Raw genomic sequence first — 20545 nt, forward strand, 5'->3', positions numbered from 1 at the left:
TTAAACGTACTTTTTACAGAGGGCACAAAAAAATATTGAGAAAGTAAACTCGAAAGTTTTCTTACATTGATCCTCCTACAATCAAACTTTTCCAATCGTTTAAACTTCGTTTCTTCGATGTTCTTACGTTGACAATTTCTGTATTTTTAATCTCATGAAATCGACAAACGAAACGAAAAGAAAACCCGTTTCAGACCGAATTGGTACAATGAAATGGGTACGAAGGGACAAGAAGAAGACAGGTTTACTAAAGAAAAAGTATAACAAAGAAAAGAATCGCTGGCTCAGTAGAGCAAAATCGAAAAATCAGAGAAAATTTCGTCTTCCAATCGCGTAACTTTCTACATTTCGTGATTTTTCTTGATCTATTAAGAACATAGAATTAATGAACTAAAGTACGAAGTAGTAAAATAATGATATTAGCGTTACTCGTTTCAATATGAAAGTTTCATACGAGCTATATTCGTGATATTTTCTCTAAATTTATATGAACCCTTTTAGACTCATCAACGAATATACACACACACGCACACATACATACACATATACGTCACGGACGAAACGCAAAGATCGTCAAAATTACGTTTTAAAATTTAATGTAATTTCACGAGTAAGATTTTCTCTTACATTTACTCTCACGTTAAACAGATACATTTTAATAAAGCATTCCGAAGATACGTTTAAAATTATCAGAAAGTATATCCTCATTTAATTTTACCTAATTTTATATGACTAAATCAATTTTTGATCTTCTATCAATTTTTCTAAACATACTTTAAACCTTTTTATGCATTCCAAGATAGAGAATATAAAATTTTGGTTTTACGTTTTACAATGTTTATTACAATAATCAATTTTTCCTTTTCCATTTCTTAAAAAGCCATACTAATTATCTGCAAATTATTTTATATTTAGGAAAAATAAAACGTTAATCAAGAAGTTGAAAATGTTAGGTAAAAGAATAGTTTCTACACTTTACGGTGAGGAGAAAGGTCAAAAGTGAAAGAGGAAGAGAAAGAGAGAAAGAGAACAGGATTTGGGAAGAAGAACGAATGGAAAAGACTGTAGAAACAATTAACGTGAATTTCACGCCGGAGATTTTGATGCAGTTTTCACGTTTGCCCGATTGTTTTAGAACCGTTGAATTTTCCTGACAAACTGGAAAAGAGGTAGAACGTTCGCCCACTCGCGTAGAGGGGCTTGCCAGTTAAGCCGAATTCAAACCAGAAATTAGAGCGAATCGTCTGGTTCAGACCGTTCTGACTGTCTATCTGTTGATGGTAGTCGATTCGAGGGAACGAGAAACGTTCAAAATTTCGTCATTTCCGAGAGAAAGTCCGATGGCGAATGCATCGTTGGCTCCCCGATGTTTCGTGTTGAAAGAAAATCCTAACTGTATTCAACAACAATAAAATTCCCTAACAATAGATCTTTTCTTTTGTCGAATAAAACCTGTCAGAAGTGAAAACTTTTCTTTACTCTATTTTTTGTTTTCTTTTTCATTCAATTAGTACACGATTCACAATTAAATTTATAAAATAATTCGTTTATTTATCATTAACGCGTTCCCTTATCACGAGTATTGTTTTCAGTACACGCTGAAAATCATTTCTACGTAAAAAAAATATTTTTCTCATTAATAAATAAATCAAAATAAAAATGTGGTCCATCCAACAACAACCGTCGAACAAGCTGTCAAACTTCTTTTATTGTTAATCCCCGTGCTGTTTTTTCTTTTACTAATATTTCGGAGAACAAAGAAGGATAGATAATCGAAAAGTCAATTAACGTTACAAAATTATTCCATACGCAAGTGTAAAAATACCATCCCGTCACGTAACGGCCGCTGTTATAAGTTTTCTATATAAAACAATCATTTTAATTATGTAGTTTAGTATACAATAGATGTTTATTTAAAGTTTTATTTTGAAAAATTGATTTGCCACGCGAACGACAAAAATAAATTCATGGGCTTCCAGTTGGACGGATCTGGTTTAAATCAAATTCCACTTTTTATCTGACTCTAAATAAAAAAGTAAAAAAATAATGCAAAGAATTTTTAAATAATAACGAAACGACGATTAGATTATTGAAAATTACATAAATATTAAAATCACAGGTGTTTGAAGATCTTCCTGTGATTTGAATAAGCCTGCTAAATAATTAAAAAATAATGAATTATTAATAAAGATTTGTTGAAATTAAATTAAATTACAATTAAACAGCCATTTGACATAGATTTTCGTCGGTACTTATTCAACTACTATTTATTTTTAGGACAAAAATCTAAGAAGAAATCTTCTTAGTTAGAATTAGTTTAAATATTAAATAAAATTTATAAAAAAAAATAAATCAAGTATTTATAAAGAATTCACTTATGATTAGATAAGAAACTAATAAAAAAAACTATTACAGAATGAGAATTCAATTAAGTGTGAACGAACGATAATATAATTAATAATTAATAATTATAAATAAATAATGTGAAATTGTTGAAATATAAAAAGGAAAATAATATTCTTACGAGGCACCACGTTGTTAACGGTAAGACGGTCGAATTGTAACTGCCTCGCGTGTTTATATCTCGAAGAAAAAAGAAAACATACGCTGAGGTAGAAGCAAGGATAAACATAGTTTGATTTTGAAAAAGGTTGTTCAACGAATGTTTACCAAACTTCTTTTCGTTCGTAATCTTGCAAAGAGTATATATACGGTAACACGCATTCAAATGAATTTATTCTTTTATCAAATGTACTGTACTTTTTAATATTTTCATTATAAAACGTGATTAATAGACGAAACAACGATGAATCAACGATTTGCTTACCAAATACAAACTTATGTTTAATTTTCTATCTTCGCAGAATGCGAGAAGATTTCTTCTTATATTTTTGTTACTAAAAATAAACTTACAACGTTAACATAATATTCTGTTTTTTCGTATTTAGATAGGATTACAGTATTTTATACTGCACGATGTATATAATAAGTAATATTAAAGTAGATTTAATTTTGAAATGGTCAAATTTGTATTATAGACATTGTTTAAAATAATGTTACTTGATGAAAAAATAATGTGTACAAAAGTTGAAGTTGATCGGATAACGGTGAGTCTCTCTCTCTCTCTTTCTCTTTCATGGCAGGTTGTGTTCAACACGCACAAACGTTTATCGTATACATCAAGACCCGAGGGCGATTTTTAAAGTTTCCTAGATACTTTCGACTTGACGATAAACTTAGTGAGTTATGGTATTAAGAAGGAAGTATCTCGGTTTAATGGAATCACTACAAAGTGCTCGTGGAAATTTTCTTACGAGAGAAACAAGATAAAGGAAACAAGTAAACTGGTATTCATAACTTGTTAAAACTATGACGTCGGTCGATTGATTCCATCAATGATCTTTACGAACAAACTTTTAACAAATCGAATCTGACAGTCTTTCTTTTGCCTTAAAAAAACTCACTTCGTTATTTATTTATTTTATTTTTTATATATGTTTCCTTTCGCAAAAAAAGAAAAGTAAGAAACGGAAGGAAAAATTCGCGAATAACGTAGCCGTAATTTATTTCAATTTCAAACAATACGGTTTGAATAAGAACAATGATACACGCATAGGAGAAAAATAATATATAAAGAAAACAATGCATGGGAGTTTCAAGAGGTAATGAAAAAAAAAAAAAGAGAAGAAAATAAAACAAGGAGAGGATAGAAATAAATTTGCTGAAAATTGAAGAAGCATTTGTGCTACGGTTAATGGTACAATTTTCATTGACCGTATTCATTATTATTATTATCCACTATTCAATAGTTCGTTTAAAAAGAACTTCCTATAGTAGATATTGCTTGTTGATGAGCTGTAAACTTGCAAGTATTAGTTGAGTATTTTTCGATCAATATAAATTAATGAAATAGATTAAATACGAGAAACCAACGAGCTCAATTTCACTCACCGACTCTCCATTCTGCACTTGCCCTCTCGTGCTTTACAGCTGTTTTTGAAGTTCTCCAAGATCTGATTACACAGCTTCGCTCGTTGACACTCGTTCATGGCGTGGGTACATGTTGGTAAAGGTTCTATTGGGTACTGCTCCTTATCTGTAAAAAAACAAATTCACAATTGATTTATTGTATATAAATTCAACCTAATATCCTACATTTGTAGAATATATTTAGTAGATGACGTTATCTAATCACAATGACAGTACTATCACTCATCTAAGAGCTACGAAGATGGAATGGTCGTAGGTAATGAAGAAGGAATGATCAGAGTTATGACATTACTAGTAGTGCCATTATTATTGATCATCTAAAATCCAATTATGGATAGCTAAAATTCATAACCCCACAAACTTACAGTTAATTATTTGTTATGGGAAAAATGAGAAAGATTTAAATTACACAAAATATCGAATAGTTATCATGAAAATAATACAATTTTAAATGAATAATAATAATACTGACTACATTTTATATACCTTTACTTTTGTAATCCTTTCTTTCGACTTATTTTTATCCGGTTTCTCTCTCACCAAATCTTTCCAAGTACTTGTTATTTGAATTTTTCATTCAACACATATGGTCTCTCTTATTTCATTTTTTCTCTCTCATCGTAGTTTTATTCTATCCCATTCTCGCACAAATATCAAATTATATTCAAACTACATTCTTTATTAATTTAAAGAAGCTTGACGAAAAAGGTTACTAAAAATCAATTATTTTTGTTTACCCGAACAAATCTTTTATCGCTCATAAAAGTTTAATTTTAAATGAAAATGTTACGAATACTATGAACGCATATTAAACTATGAAATCTTACATAATGAATTTTTTAAATATGAATATGCAATATATTTGATTTCATAATAGAGAGATAAAATGGTGTTTGTGCTTTATTTCAAATTATAAACTCAATTGTATAATTTTAAGAGATCAGATTTATTTTATTATTTCTCTTTTTCTCTTCTCGATGTGTATGAATAGAAAATTTTTTTTATTCACGGGGACGAACCAATAATGTTGAAAGAAGGACGAAGAAAAAAAGTGCAAGAGAGAGAGAGAGAGAGAGAAAAAAAGAGAAGGAGATTAATAAACCAATGTTTTTAATCGGATGGAAAAATACGCTCACAGGAAAATTTTGGAATATTAACAAGCGTTCCTATTTCGATCGCTCTTCGGTGTTGCCGTAATCCTATATCGGATTACGAACAGAAACACGAACGCGAAGCTACACGCGTATTTTTTTATTAATGTGCTATTTCCGAGGACGAATAGATTACATTTTTTTGGCGAACGTTAAGCCAAATGCGTTGTAAAAAGCGAAGTAAAAATACAATTGTACCAACGTTAAAAAGAGTGAGAGAGAGAGAGGAAAATGGAAGATATATGACGAAAAATAAAACGATACTCGAAATACACTCCGATCGTCGTAAGTATTTACGAGGGATGAGCGTAGATTGCAAGTTCAGTTGTTTAATAAATAATTATAGTCAGCTGTAAAAATCCAATCGGCTTATTTCGTTTCGTCTCCTTACCGTTCAATCATCGAAATATAAATAGTTATAAAAGTGTTATTTTTCAAATAACTGATATAACGATATATTGATTAAATACGACCAAATAGAAGAAAAACAACAAAATTGTATTGTTATTAATTATATGCAATCTCGATTAATAATAATTAAACGCAACAATGGTTAGAATGAAAAGAATTATTATACAAAAATTATTTCAACGAGGTAAAGACAGTCTATTATACACTGTAGAACAAAAGTATTGATACAGAATACATTTTTTTATATCACTCTTTATACACTAATTGTTTAAAGTATGATTCTTCATTTAACTATTTTTTGCTAAAATATATATATCTATCAAGTATAAGATTTAATTTGATTAAAACCATAGAGATTAAATGAACGTGCAATGAAAAAAAAAAAAAGAAAAAATACCTTTTAATCATAAAAAATAATTTTTACAGCTACAAAGGGTATTTCAATGCTTTTTTCATTACATCTTTCTTTTTTTATTGCAAATCAATTTAATCTTCTCGCGGCTTACGATATATTTTATAACTTTAAACTCGAGAGAGTTATATTTTATAAAGAAATAAGAAAATTAAATAAAAAGTCATACTTTGTATGGACATACAAAGGTTGTTATAAGAAAATATAATCTGTTCCACAAATTTGGTTCGATTAAATTTGACATTATTTAATATAATTATATTATTTCTATGATTAATATAGTTTGTTATATACTCTAGATATTTATATAATTCGATAAAAAATAATCAAATAAAATTCTGTTGAAAGAAAATAAAAAATAAGAAAAAGAATAATAGACAAAGAGTAAAAAGGAGATGAGCAATAAAATAAAAATGAAAGAATATGAAAAGACAAAGGGATAGATAGAGCTCGGGTCATTGAATTCTTTTGCTCTTTGCAAAAGGATAAAGGTACTTCGATAAGTGAAAGGAGAAGGATGAACAAATGTTAGAGAGGAACGGAGAGAAACGGGAGTGGGATGTGTGGTGGATGCCAAACCAAAGACGAAGTAAAGGTAAGAGCGAGAAAGTCTTATTTCAGTGAGAATGAAAAGAAGCGCATCGGGAATTATCTGTGAATCGTTCAAAACACTCAAAAGGCTCGGCGGCCCGGACGAACGAGCCTTCTGAAAAATGAACAATGGGGAAGCAAGCACATTGAGAGGAAGGGATTCAACGCCACCAGGAAAGTGTGTATAGATATCTACACATATATATACTATGTAATATATTATATACATATATATATATATGTATATGTTATATAAGTATTATATAAAGAGTATACAGTCAACCCTCCTATAACACGATACTCTTACAGCGCGGTTTCCGTCAACAGCATCCCATAAGTTCCTTCCGCGTAGCCTAAGAATGTTTAGCCTATGTTTAGTTCGTTATGATGGATTTAATTGATGCACCCACCTCAAATCCATTGGTAAACGAAAATAAGGAAAACGAATGGGTGCCAAATGTCGATTTACAAGATGTGAAAAAAGGGCTAAATTTGGCTAAAGAATTAGAACTCCATTTCATTCAAACTGATCATTCAACGGTGCGTAGCGCAAAGTTAGTTAAGAAATTGCTTAGCTCCCTATAGAGAGGTTTTAGTGGAGTTAGAAAAAAAAGCTACAATCGAAAACCAATGTGAAGATGAGCCAAGTGAGGAAAACATTTTGCCTATTAAAAGAAGACGAGTTAGGCGACTCATATTATCTGACAGCGAGGATGAGTGTTGAAAGATTAAATTTTACAAAAGTCTTTCTTGTTTTTGTTGGAAAACAGTTTTTCAGTTTAGTTTTGGTATCATTTCTTTATATAAACTCTTCAATTCAATAAAAATAATTTATAATTTATCTTGTCCTTATTGGTATCCATATAACGCGGTACGAATAATGTGATTTGTACTAATTCTGCGTTTCTTATAGCGCGGTTTCCATATAACGCGGTACGCACTCACCGCGTTATAGGAGGGTTGACTGTACATGATTTAGCTTTAACTGCATTGAACGTTTTCATAATTGTTGATGATCTTTCAACAAATAATCCTTCATATTAAAATACATCTAAACGTAATGAAATGAAAAAGTGAATATCTTCAAGATCATTAAACTCGTATCAAGGAGGAATTTTCGTACTCTTATGATCGAAAACTGAGAAGATATTTAAGATAGTCAAATTTAAATGGACACTCTCTATATATACATAGTTATATATAATGATAGATATATATTATCTATGTAAGGATACGCAGTTAAAAAGAAATCTCGATCCTTTTGTTTCTTCTCCGAAAGAACCAACTGAACAGTCAGTTGGTTTTTAAAGAAAAATCCTTCTTGGAAGATCTTGGAAACCGATATCTCTTGGGATCTTTCTACCCTCTCTTTTCTATCTGTCCCTTTATTTCTTCACCCCTTCCCCCCTCTCTCTCTCTCTCTCTCTCTTTCGATCTCTTTTCTTACGCTTCATGAAGAAGGGTGAAAGAAGACGCGCGTCCGATTATCGGGATCGTTAACTTCAACGCCATAGCTATTAGCCATCCTGCTATGGTGCAAGTAAAGCGATTGAATTTCTTTTTCTTCATTCCTCTTGTCTCACCCACCCTTACTCTCTCTCTCTTTCTTTCTTTCTTTCTTTCTTTTCATCCTTTCTTTCATTCAACGACTTGCGATCGGCCGAACTTCTCCGACATTTCAATCGGTCTCTGCTAAGTACTTTAAATCGATTTCTCGAAGAATTTCCAACCAAGAATCGTAATCTTTATTCGATTCGTTTCATTTTATTTCAATTCCTTAATTTGTTCGTTTCTTTTTTTTTCTTTTCTTTTTTTACTTCCTTCCTTTCTTTCTTTCTTTCTTGAAACTTTATTTCGAAAATTATATTCCTTTCTTCAATAGTACAATCAAACGTAAACAGTGAACTACCTGCTAACTGCTGATTACATTCGTAGACATTAAAACGAGACTAGAATTTCAATTGATACATACTTTCTTGTAATTATCGCAGCTTATTGCGTGACTACGAAGTTCTTTTCAAGTTTTCCTTTTGAAAAAGTAAACAAAAGAGAGAGAGAGAGAAAGAGGTAGAGAGATAGGAAATAAAAATAGAAATAAAAATTCGAGTTATATTTTCGATCACAATGCAATCACGAGTTTCGACGTGAACGAGAAGAAACACTCGAGAATAATAAATCGTGCAATTAGTCAGCCTTGGGTCACGACTTAATTACTTTTATCTTACACCGTGAGCCGCACGCCTTGCTACTGAAAGCCGTTCATACAAGCGAGAGAGAGAGAGAGAGAGAGAAAGAAAGACCAGTGGATAATAAAAGCTGCCACAGCCGGTACCGCAGCTACTACGAAACCTAGAAGCTTCGGCACTTAATGAGATTAAATCCGGTCTGGTACTCTTTTAGAAAAAAAAAAAAGAAAAAAGAAAGAAGAAAAAAATAAAGAATGAAAAAAGAGATGAGAAGAAAGGGGGGAAGAAAAAAATAAAAGACAAGAAATAAAAGAAGTAAAATAAAATCTACCGGGGAAAGGTATACAAAGGTAAAATGTGTTACACGCACAAAGATGCGAGTAGCTTTCGTTAAATCAACATTAGTAGCAGCAGACTTCTAATTCCTAACGGCTTTGATGATCCTACCTAACCATTGGAGGATGCAACGTTATTTCCAATTTCTTTAACGAATTACTCTAATTTCGTTTATCATTCGTTTCTTCAAGTTTTAATGATGTTCCATTATAAAAGTAAAACAACCGAAGGTTAAGCTTTAAACAGTTTCTTAATAAACCGCATACAGATCTTGAAGTATATTTTTAAATGATAAATTATTATTGATCAAAGATAGAAATATTTGTATCGCATACTTTTTCGAGTTAAATAATAAATCTAACGTTAAATTGAATTATAAATTGTTGTAACTTTTAAGAAAAATAATAAATGAGATTGCACGATAAAAAATATTAATGTTTACTGTAATTTAATATTCAACGTAACATATGCGCAACATTTTGTCGTCATTAAATTTAATAAAAATACATTATGATAATGTGATATCTCTCCATTATGTCTGCTTTAATATTTACTTAAAATAAATAGTATTATTCTCTTATAAAAATTTGGAAAATAAAATAAAAATTAAAAAAAAACACGCACCGAAAGAGAGTGTGCGCGTGTGTGTGCGAAGAGTAAATTAAAATGTCTCGAATAGTTTAATTTTGCTAAAATGAACGATAAAGAAAATGCTCTTCTACGAGGATATTTCGTGTAAGTTTGTTTCTTTTCTCAAATTTGATCCCGAACGCGAGATTCGAACTCGATATCAAAAGACAAGGGAGAATGCAACCCAAGCGGGATTTCGCAATACGCGTTGTCCAACAACTTGCTTTGGTCTTTGGATCGTTACAAGTTTTCTTGTCTCTTCCTTGGAGATATCGAAAGGGGGTTCTATAAGAACGGAAGAGGATGTCGCGAGGAAACCGGAGAAGTTCTCTCGAAAGTGCTGCAACATCGTTTGTTATGACGGTGTAGTTGATACCTCTCGTTCGACCGTAGGCTTTCGCAAGGATTACGAAGTTTCCTAAGCTTTAAAGCCATTATTGAATTTACCATGACAAACCATCACGAATGAAAGTAAATACATATATATAATATACATTATCTACTCTCGATTTTTCTTTGATTAATTGAAAGGTTAGTCTTTAACCTTTTCGTTAATAATTTTTATTTTTTACTTTATATTTTATTTTTATATTTTATATTTTATTTTGAAGTTATACTTCTTTTGGCGCGTTGGGGAAAATGTAATGGGGAGTGATTTGGTTCCGAGCGTCTGGAAAAACGACACCATGAAGTTTGTCAGTATTTATAGGACGCGCGGCAAAGCGATTTCAAGTATACGGCATGAAGTTGTCTTCTTTTCTTCTTCCCCCCTTTTTTCTCAAGAGGGTCACCCATCCAAATACTAATCGAACTCAGCGCCGCTTTACTTAAATGATCGAAGCGAGAACTAATGCTGTAACCGCGCCATGGCTGTTGACGCGTGAAGTTATTCGATATATCTCTGTTATATTTAGTGTGGACTGATATCTATATTTTCATATTTTCTTTTTCTTTTTTTTATTCTTTCTTATATGTATATAATAATTATTATTATTTTTCTTTGAAGTTTTTTTTGAAGTTATTTTTGAGGTTATTGAGGTTATGTTCGTTTTGGTACCGCAAAGAAGTATAACTTCTTACGTGCGTACATAAGTACACACACCAGTTTTTTTATTTTTTACTTTTTTATTTTATTTGTTATATTTATATAAACAGTGATAATTATAATATTACTTGATAAAATTTTGTATCGTGCGAAAAGAAATGACTCACCTTTTTTCTGTACATCGATGCAGGGATGATCGAAGAGGAAATTTTGGAAACTATTGCAGTCTGGATCGACGTGACGCTCCTTACAAAGACACGTGGGTCGAAAGAACGAGAAAGCTTGCAGACTATGAAGTGCTGAACGACACTTTGTCACCGTCACCGTTGAACAAGCCACTGAAACAATTTTATTATTATTCTTTAGTTTATTTATTAATAGATAATACTTGGTAATTGTCATCAAATCAACAATTAATCGTACTAATTTGTATTTAAAGTTTGAAATTTTACGTCAGATCATTGCAAATAGGAAACACGATAAATCAAATTTTTTAAATTCTTCTAATAATGTTTATTATTATCAATTACCGTTAAAATCAATAAATATTAACAACTACACTTTCGCATTTTTAATGTTTCATATTGATTCGCACATACGGTATTTGAATGTAAATTTATATTACTGCGCGTTGAAAATTAATGAAATTCATATAAAATTATTTGATAACAATATATGAAGTTTAAATTATAACAAATAGAGAACATAAAATTAACTAATAATTAATTATTTCCTGTGACGACTAATTAACGTCGTGTTTCGTCAGATGTTGTATAGTTCTTTCAGGGACGTAGATTGATAAGGTTCCCTAACCCCAACCACAAAGATTACAATTAGTATTTTACGATATCTTTTTGCATATAAACCTTTCTCTGATTGTGAGACAATAATAAAATCTTAATGTTTTAAATGAAATTAAACTCGTTGTATCGCATAGTATTCAAGGAACGAGTTAATAGAAAAATAAAAATAACGAAACGTATATACGAAATTCTTAATTATTGTCTATTTCGATGTTTTTCGTTGCGTTATTTTTGTAAAAAAACGTTCAGTTTTGTAAAAGCCAGAGGACTTTTCTTCTTTACATATCCGCACGCATTTCATCTTTATTAGCACGTTGATGCAATATCGAAATTGGGTCGACATTTCGTTGCATAAAACAATGCCGCTGCCATCAAACTCATCTCCATCAGCTTGATAGGAAGAGTACGGGCGAAAGGTTATTATTCGAGGAACGACGCGTCGATCGAAAATCTTTTATGATAGAAAAAGAGAGAGAGAGAGAGAGAGAGAGAAAGGGAAATTCTGTTCAGGACGCTTTCAAGACCATTTTTAAAAGCTGGATGTTTCCCCGACGCTCGCAAACTTCCAGCTCGTTTAACCGAGTTATAAAATTTAAGATCGTTTTATGTTTGGGTTCAACCAACTCGATTCGTCCTCATGAAATCGAGTAAATTTCGTCGAAATTGACAATAGCTAAAGGGGTATTTAATCTTTAGGAAATCTTAACCATGAGATATTCTTTAAGTAGTCACGTGTCTCTTTATCTCTTCCTTTCTCTCATTCTCTTGCAGTTTTTCTTTCTTTCTTTCTTTCTTTATCTACAGGGAAACAGAGAGAGAGAGAGAAAGAGATGTTTGCATTGCCAATTTCGTTCCACGCAGTTACTCCTTCTTTATTCGTGCCTCGTCCTATGAAAGACTTTTATTTCCTCATCAGCAGTACATCGAAATTAGGTCGTGACACCGGCTCGACGCTTAACGTCCTTTTAAGTGTTGTAGCTGTAACGGTATACGAGAACTTTATACTACTTCCCGTCGTGCTAGTAGCATGGTTTCGAGGGCAAACGTAAGGACGACATTCCCTAATTAAATCTCGTCGGATAATATTAACGAAATATGAATCGACCCTACCGACGTTTCAGTACGGTTAGTATTGTCGTTGTATAATATATGTAATATTTATTCACATATGCATATGCATATATATATATATATGTATGAATAAATGTGTGTACATATAGTACCTACGAGTAACTTTGAATAACGATATCAATTCAAATAAAAAGATTGAGCTATTTTGCGAATAAAAAAAAAAAGAAAATAAAAAAAAGAATAAGATAAAAAATATAATACAATAGAATCAAATGAAAATACACATTCGCGCGATTGTGAAAAAAAAAAAGAAAAAAAGAAAACGATTTGTCCGAGGGTAAAAAAGCGGGACGAAAGTTCAGTTAGCTCTCGTCCTAAATAAAATTAACCCCGATATTCATTGAAATAAAAAGTTCGTCCTACCCGAGCGCAGAAACTTTAACCAATGAAAGCCGAATCCATTATCTTTTCCACGACTGTGACGCAGACGACGAATGGAATTGAAATTTTACATAGACCTTTGTCATTTTCCACCTGACGTTTCGTTGTCGACGACATCTGGATTCATTACTTATAACCTCGGCACGGCTTGGTTATTACGAAACTTAGGATGTTTCGCTATGGCAATTAAGGAGATCCCTTCTCTCCCGCCTTATTTTTCTTTTTTTTTCTTTCAATAAACGTTGCACTAATTAATCTATGGGCATTTCTAGCTGAGAATTTTTTTTGTTAAGAAAGAAATTATTCTGAATTTTAAAACGGCGCGAACTGCGAACGAACGAAAGGAATACTTAAAAATGATTCTCACGAAGTAAGAAGTCTAAGAAAAACAATGTTTTACAGAAATAAACTTATTTAACAAAAGAAAACGTCGTATAAAGAATAATTTGTTAAAATGAAAAAGAAAAACAAAACAAATAAATCGAGTTTTAATAAACAAAAAACAAAAGACTATATTTCAAAACGAGGTAATATACTACTCTTTGAAATTTTTTGTTCACTGTATTATTTGTAAAATCACAACGAACGAACGAACGAACGGATGAATCAAAGAAAGAGAAATCAAAGAGAAAGAGAGAGAGAGAGAGAGATGAAGAGAATAAGTTTCATTGTGGCTACGATTATATCTCTGCTCGCATGTTTTTGTTTAATGCTTTGGTGCTACGCCTATGGACCGTATATACCAATGGCAACGGCAATGAAAGCTGCTAGCTAGTCTGGTAGCCGCATGGCCAGTGTTAGATAGAGATGAGGCCGTGTGATAGACGAGGAAGGGGTTTTGACGGTGTTGGCTAGTTGGGGATTGCCAGGGGGTACCGGAGAATCAACCGAGATGGATCATACGTTGCTGCAATCGTGTGGTAGCCATCTGAATTCAGGCTACCGGACCACATTGCAGTACTCGAAATGCGTCCGAAATGCATACGTAGTATATGCAACTCCTGGGCGAATGCCCGATTTCCGTATGTAAAACCAGGATCATTCTAGTTCCCTGATTTCCGTTACCTATATATAATTTCTTTCTTCTCTTCCCATTTTTTTTCCCCTCTCTTTTCTTCCATTTCCTCTTCCCATCATCTCTTTTACCTTCCCTCTCTTTCTCGTTTTGATTTTTCTTTTATATTATTTTTTATATTTTCCCAATACACGACACGTATCATCGATCGAGCAATTTTCATCACTTTTTTATATCTATAGGTAAATTGAATTACCAATACAATGGTATTATAATTATTGCCCTGATTTATCTCCGAAGTTTTTCTTATATCTCGAAAATTGCTCGCTTTAATTTCGGACGAATTTTATTGATATTCCAAATAAAAATATATAATGTTCGTTTTTTCTCATTTTTAAGAATATTTATCTATAGTTGATTAATTATGTGTATATAGTAGTCTAATTGTATTCTAAATAAATTTCAAGAATTATCTTAATTTATATATTTATTTTTCATAATCATTATTTAAACGTCTATTTTAAGCTGAGTTTACGAAAAAAGAAAAGAACTGTTATATATAATGAGTATAATGCGAGATATGTACCAAGTTTCATAGAAACTAACCACTAATATAATACATTAACTTCCTATTTATATACGCTCAGCTAAATTCAAAACCGCTAAGACAGCAGATTATTTATTAGAAATTGCAATTAGAACGCTTTTCTAATGTAAAGAATATAAAAGTGTTGAAACGTTATGCTTAGAAAAATAAGAAGATTAATTTTGTGTTAGTTTCAATAAAATAATGAGTCAACGGATAATAAAAATAAAATGTATGTGGAGATGAAAATAAAAAAAAAATAAAAAAAAGAACAACAAACGGAGAGAAAATTGAAAACTATATTACGAAATATAACCAAGCGCAAATATTCGATTTTCGATGAAGAGAGATGTGTGTGTGTGTTATATAAAACGAATAATATTTTGTTAACTCATCTTCTATTTTCTGTAATCATATTTGAATATAAAATTTATATGCATAATGTGTTTACCAAAAATAAAATCGAGAATGCACAGATATGTAAATACAAAGATCGTTCCGATCATTAACATCCATTAAATGTAATTAATAGTCGTAATCTGCTTACGGTTCATCATCGTATATATATGAAAATCTATAACTGCATATCGATCTGCATTTGTTGAAATCGATTAACGATAACCAAACGTGGATCTAACTTTCCTTCGAAACTAATTGAAAGTTCTCGTCAATTAATTACAATTAAATGGATAATGGTAGGCATTTAATTAACCTGTTTTGCAGTCTCTCTCTCTTCGAACTGCTAGTTCATGTATCTCCAATTTCTAATTATTGTTTCATTCGTTGATAATATATATGTGAGCGTTAACAAGAAATGAATAAACAATTAAAGAATTATTTTTGCAACATTAAGAAACCGTATATATTATTATACATTATATTCTTATTTATTTATTTTTTTCTCTATTTCTCTTCTTCGTTTTCATGTTTCCTTTTCGTGCTATTGTATCACGAAATTGCGTACGATTCTTTATCGTAACAATGTACATTGTATTTTCGAATAATGGAAGTCTCTGAATCGGTTCCCACTTTACCAGATTATTTCATTCTTTTTTCTCACCAAGGATAACGTTTATTAATGTATAACTAATTTTGTTTTACAATTAGTGAAACGACAGCAACTCAGCAGGATCGATAACAAATTTTTTAATACAACAAATTTTGTTCAAATAATTTAAATACGTACGTATGAATTCGTAGAGAGAAAATTTTCTATATGAACAGTAATTGTTGAGAAATCGTTATATACTGTATAAAATTTACTATATTTGATAAATATTGCTTAGTAAAAAAAAAATATATATACTAACAAAATTTCAAGTTTACTTAATTTTTGATTGAACGCAAATACGAAATAAGGTAATACTTCGTGCTACTCATCTACGAATTGTGTACTCGTGTCATCAGTAAATTGCTTCATCGTTAACAAGTTTTAATTACATTTCGGCCAAAAATGTTTGTGAAAATTTTATTCGTGCATTCGATGGTATGTTTTCAAAACTGTATAATAATTTTATGAAAAGTATGAAAAGATGTATATCACTTTATCGTCATTAAAATAGTATTTGCAATAAAAAAAAATATGACAATTTTTCAATCTCAGCTTTCAATTCGCAAACAAACAAAAAAACTAACAGAAAAATTGATAATCCTTTTCTTCTTTCTTCGTGGTTTTTTTTTTCCACATCGCTCCTTTATCTTACGTAAAGGAAACCGATTGAATTGAAATAAATGGTGCGTACTCTTTCTCTATATATATATAGGATTATACCGTCTTTACTTCTCGACCATACTTTTCCTCACTTTCTTCCTATCATTGTTGACCCCCCAAGACGAATTTTACTCACCCGTATAATAACTGACAAATGACGAAAGATCTTTCTTTCTGAGAATGACGATTTAAAAAAACATTGTGAACGGAGTAGCTCGTAAGTTAAATCACGCGAATAAAAATTGGAAACATTTCAATATGCGAATAGAAAATTGACTAAATAACGCGGTATTTTGTAATTAATTTTATAAAAACACGTTTCGAATAATATTATTTTCTTTTTAGATGAAAAACAAATTCTACTTATTTAGATTCACATATTACAATATTATTCCCATCGATACAAGAAAAACATTGTTTTATATTGTAGATCTTTTTGCTATACTAACATAGACAATGATATACTCGGTTTTTAAAAATCCATAATAACTTGGAGTCTTGTATTACCTCCATACGAGAGTTTAATGTCTCGGTGTGTTTCAAACGTGGACCAGCTGTCTAGAACGTAAGAAAACTTTTTCTTTTCCAAGTCTTATGGTATGTCCTTTCTCTCTTTCTCATTCCCTCAGACGGTGTACCATTTCAAAGTTGAAAGCCTATTCAAAATTCATGTGATCCAACCATATAGACTACGGTTTCAAGTTTTCCTCTTCAAGATCTATTATTGTCAATTTTATTTTAAACAGCTCCATTTATAAAAGTATTAACCAAAATGACTAAATAATTTCAATACCAATAAGATCTTTATTAACCCTTTCAATACGAACGGGATATTATTTAACATTGTTTTATTAACAATTAACCTACCACTTCCTGTATAAATGTAATCAAAACGTATAAAATGTAGATTATATTCATTTCTAAGAAAAACAAAATATTTTTATTATCTAATTGGCTAAAATTTCATTCTATATTAAGATGTATGTTTTTTTTAAGGTCACTTGACCGCTCACTATGAGAATAAGTATACATGAAGTATCGGTAGGTTTAATGTTAACTACAGTTCTTATTTAAAGTTTAAGAAAATGTTCATACAAAAAAGGACGACAGAAATGTTACGACGGACACAATGTTCGTACCGAAAGGGTTAAATTCACTTAAATCGATACGTGATTGTTAATATGCCAAAGTGTTACAGAATAAAGGGCGCGATTCGTTGCAGTAGGTATCGTTTTGGTTATAGGAATAATTCAAAATCCACTATTAATCATCGGTTTAGGTACGATTGTTGGAGCCAATTCACTTAATGAATGCATTAGTACGTACGACAGCCGACTACTGTGCCAGTTCGGTTTTACCGTTAATCGGAATAACCGAATATCGTGTGGGAGCGTAAACCTTGCTTTCGTGTAATCCCGTTGCCATTGTATTTTGCACGTGCCACATTTGAACAATAATGTAAATAATCTAAAACACACGACATCGCGACATTTCTAATTGTTTATCGCGAGAAAATATACTTTTTAAATGATTATTAAGAAAAAAGAAAGAAAGTAAGTGAGAAAATACCAAGGAATGTATAAAAATCGGTGATGATAATATATTATCTCGAGAATATTTACATCGATAAATCAATTCGATCCACTTTAAGAAACTGTTATCATGGTTTCTCGAGTGTATCGAGTAGAGGATCAAAAGAAAAGTAGTATAGAGAGCTTGTCGCGATGTCGCTTATAAATTTAGCTTAAGGTACCGTTGACCATCGACCATCGATAACCATCAAGCATCGATCGAAACGAACGCTTTGCGTACCCTTTGCGCCCTACCTAAGAGATAAGCTTCGGAACGACGACGTAGGAATTAGTATCGTCCCATGAATCAGAATTAATTCAAATGTTAACGCGATCTCCTGTTTTTTTTTTTCATCTTTTCTTTTCTTTTCATTTTTATGCACACATACATATATATATATGAGTTTTACTTCGATGATAAAGTAGTATAAAAATAAAAATAAAAATAGACTCTTTCTCAAATAATTCAAATTATTTAATAATACAAAAGGATTGTTAATTTTTTCGTATAAGTATATATATATTTAATCTCTTTCCTCGATTTTGAAACGAAGTAGAATATTTGCAAAAGTCATTACCGTTCTACACTTCGTTCATTACAGATATTATATTTTCCTATTCATTTTTTCGCCAAAGTTATTTCAACGATTCAGAAGCACGATCGTTATTTCTAATATAATCGAACGACCATAAGTAGTGTCAAGTCCAAAATGCCAGCTAAGCCTTTTAATAAGGGAGTCTAGCCATACTATGGCGTACGATGCTCGACACGTTATTACTTCGGATAGTTGCATACTTGGAACGCCACCGTCTAGCCTTCCTATCATCATAGGCAACCTAGAGCCTCGATCTCGCACGATAGCCCCGACCATGAAAAGATTTTCCTCGATCGCACCGTCAACACGTATATACTTATATAGGTACATATATTTATATACCTATATACACGTACACACACACACATACACTCGCACTCGCACAAAAGGCTGTGTATATATACAATAGAATACATTTATAGAACATCTTTGAGAATGTATTCAGGACTTTGAAGCATTTCCATGGGTCTCCTATAAGATCTGCCTGTGTATATTCGAAGCTTAACCGAGCAACACCACCCACTCATGTATATACGTGTCGACGTAATACGCACTGGAAATCCCAAATCGACGTACGCTTTCCTAAACGTCACATAGCTCTCTCTCTCTCTCTCTCTTCTTACCAAGCGACAGTTACCAGGCTGTCAGATGCACGGATCGAGCAACTCCAACAAAGAGGCAAATCGTTCGGCTACTCGGAAAATACCTAAGCGAGTTGCAAAAAGTACTATCGAAAGTGGTCGCTGGTAAGTATTGCATAGGAACGTGTATGCAACAAGAGAAACTAACCGAGGAGTAGGCGAATTTATGCAATACTTCTCGATCCATTCTCGAACTTCCTTTCACGACGAACGGGATAATGCATTAGAAAATAGGATGAATTCGAGTTTTGAAGAATTGTTACCGATTGATAAGTGTATCCTTCCTATCCATATTCAGCTACGTATGTACATACCGATCTTGAATTATTATACATCGAGAAGTTTGCGATACATCGACGTTGTCATCGTTTCGGAGTTGGTGGAAAAGGTTCTCGACGTTATTAATATCGATGATACCGAAGGGGCGTAAACGAGTGTGAAATTTCTGAGATAACTTGATTACGATGCGGCACGTGCTAACGTAATAATCGGATAGAAAGTTACGAGCTTCGTTATTATCGCGCTCGGTTAGCGGTCGATCTAGAAACCCTTAACGAGGCTGAGATATAATATGACGGAACAAACGAACGAGATCCATCGATCGAATGCGTTTTCGCAAAATGATCCTCGATAGAAATATATGTATGTATCGAAAAGAACCCCTGAATTGTAAGAAAAAGATCGATGAGTAAATTTAATAATTAATTCGCGAGAAAAATTAATATCATGATTTTTCGAATAAACTTTAGCTTTCTCTTTACTCGAAAAGTCATATTTATAAAGAATCGTTGAAAAATCAAGATTTTAGCAGCGTTAAATGGCATATGACGGTTTAGTTGTTTGGCCGAATTAAGAATGCTTAATTTAGTTCTGAAATACTTTGTGACCCAGTGAACCACCGCGGCCTTTTCGCAGTTTTGTTCCCCAGGTTTGGCAAGAGAAAACGTTCTGGTTAATCCGCGACGGCAATCGCGTAGAAAATAAAACGTTTCACTCGATAACGAAAGCTCAATATATATATATATATATATATGTATATGTACGTATTTCGTATGTGTTGTACATTCGTAAGTGCTACCATGTTCGTCCATTCACCCATTCCAGATTTTACACGACAAGGATGCCTTTTAATGCATTTCGAATAGACACTAGGAAACACCAGCGTAAAGTGCACAAGGAGCTTTTTATTTTGACAATAATTGTAACCTCCCCGTTCGCCTAATTGGACGGCAATTGGCCAGAACTTGATCAATAAGAGCCATCTAGAACAGAGATTGCACATCTCCGGGGTAACAATTCGCAAAGACAATTAGCGGGCAGATTAGAAGATGAAGGCATCCACTAGCCGAAATTTCGAC

At 32.0% G+C, this 20545-nt stretch overlaps 1 protein-coding gene and 1 long non-coding RNA gene across 6 annotated transcripts in view; one reads left to right on the forward strand and one right to left on the reverse strand.

Moving 5' to 3' along the window:
- LOC122514491 overlaps positions 1–20545 on the forward strand; it is a 779718-nt gene that overhangs the window by 404390 nt on the left and 354783 nt on the right. The gene's annotated exons all lie outside the window — the stretch shown is intronic.
- The window catches only part of LOC122514469, a 220427-nt gene that overhangs the window by 108352 nt on the left and 91530 nt on the right, over positions 1–20545 (reverse strand). For all 5 annotated transcript variants that reach the window (XR_006303058.1, XR_006303059.1, XM_043631329.1 and 2 more), the window contains 2 exons: positions 10920–11090; positions 3952–4096 (listed from right to left, as the gene is read on the reverse strand). Coding sequence is in view for 3 of the 5 variants with exons in the window: in XM_043631329.1 (XP_043487264.1) it covers positions 3952–4096; positions 10920–11090 (316 nt within the window). In the remaining 2 variants the exon portion in view is untranslated. The remainder of the gene's footprint in view (positions 1–3951; positions 4097–10919; positions 11091–20545) is intronic.

This window comes from Polistes fuscatus, unplaced genomic scaffold (genome assembly GCF_010416935.1).
Source record: "Polistes fuscatus isolate 324 unplaced genomic scaffold, CU_Pfus_HIC Scaffold15, whole genome shotgun sequence".
In the NCBI taxonomy this organism is placed as follows: Eukaryota; Metazoa; Arthropoda; class Insecta; order Hymenoptera; family Vespidae; genus Polistes; species Polistes fuscatus.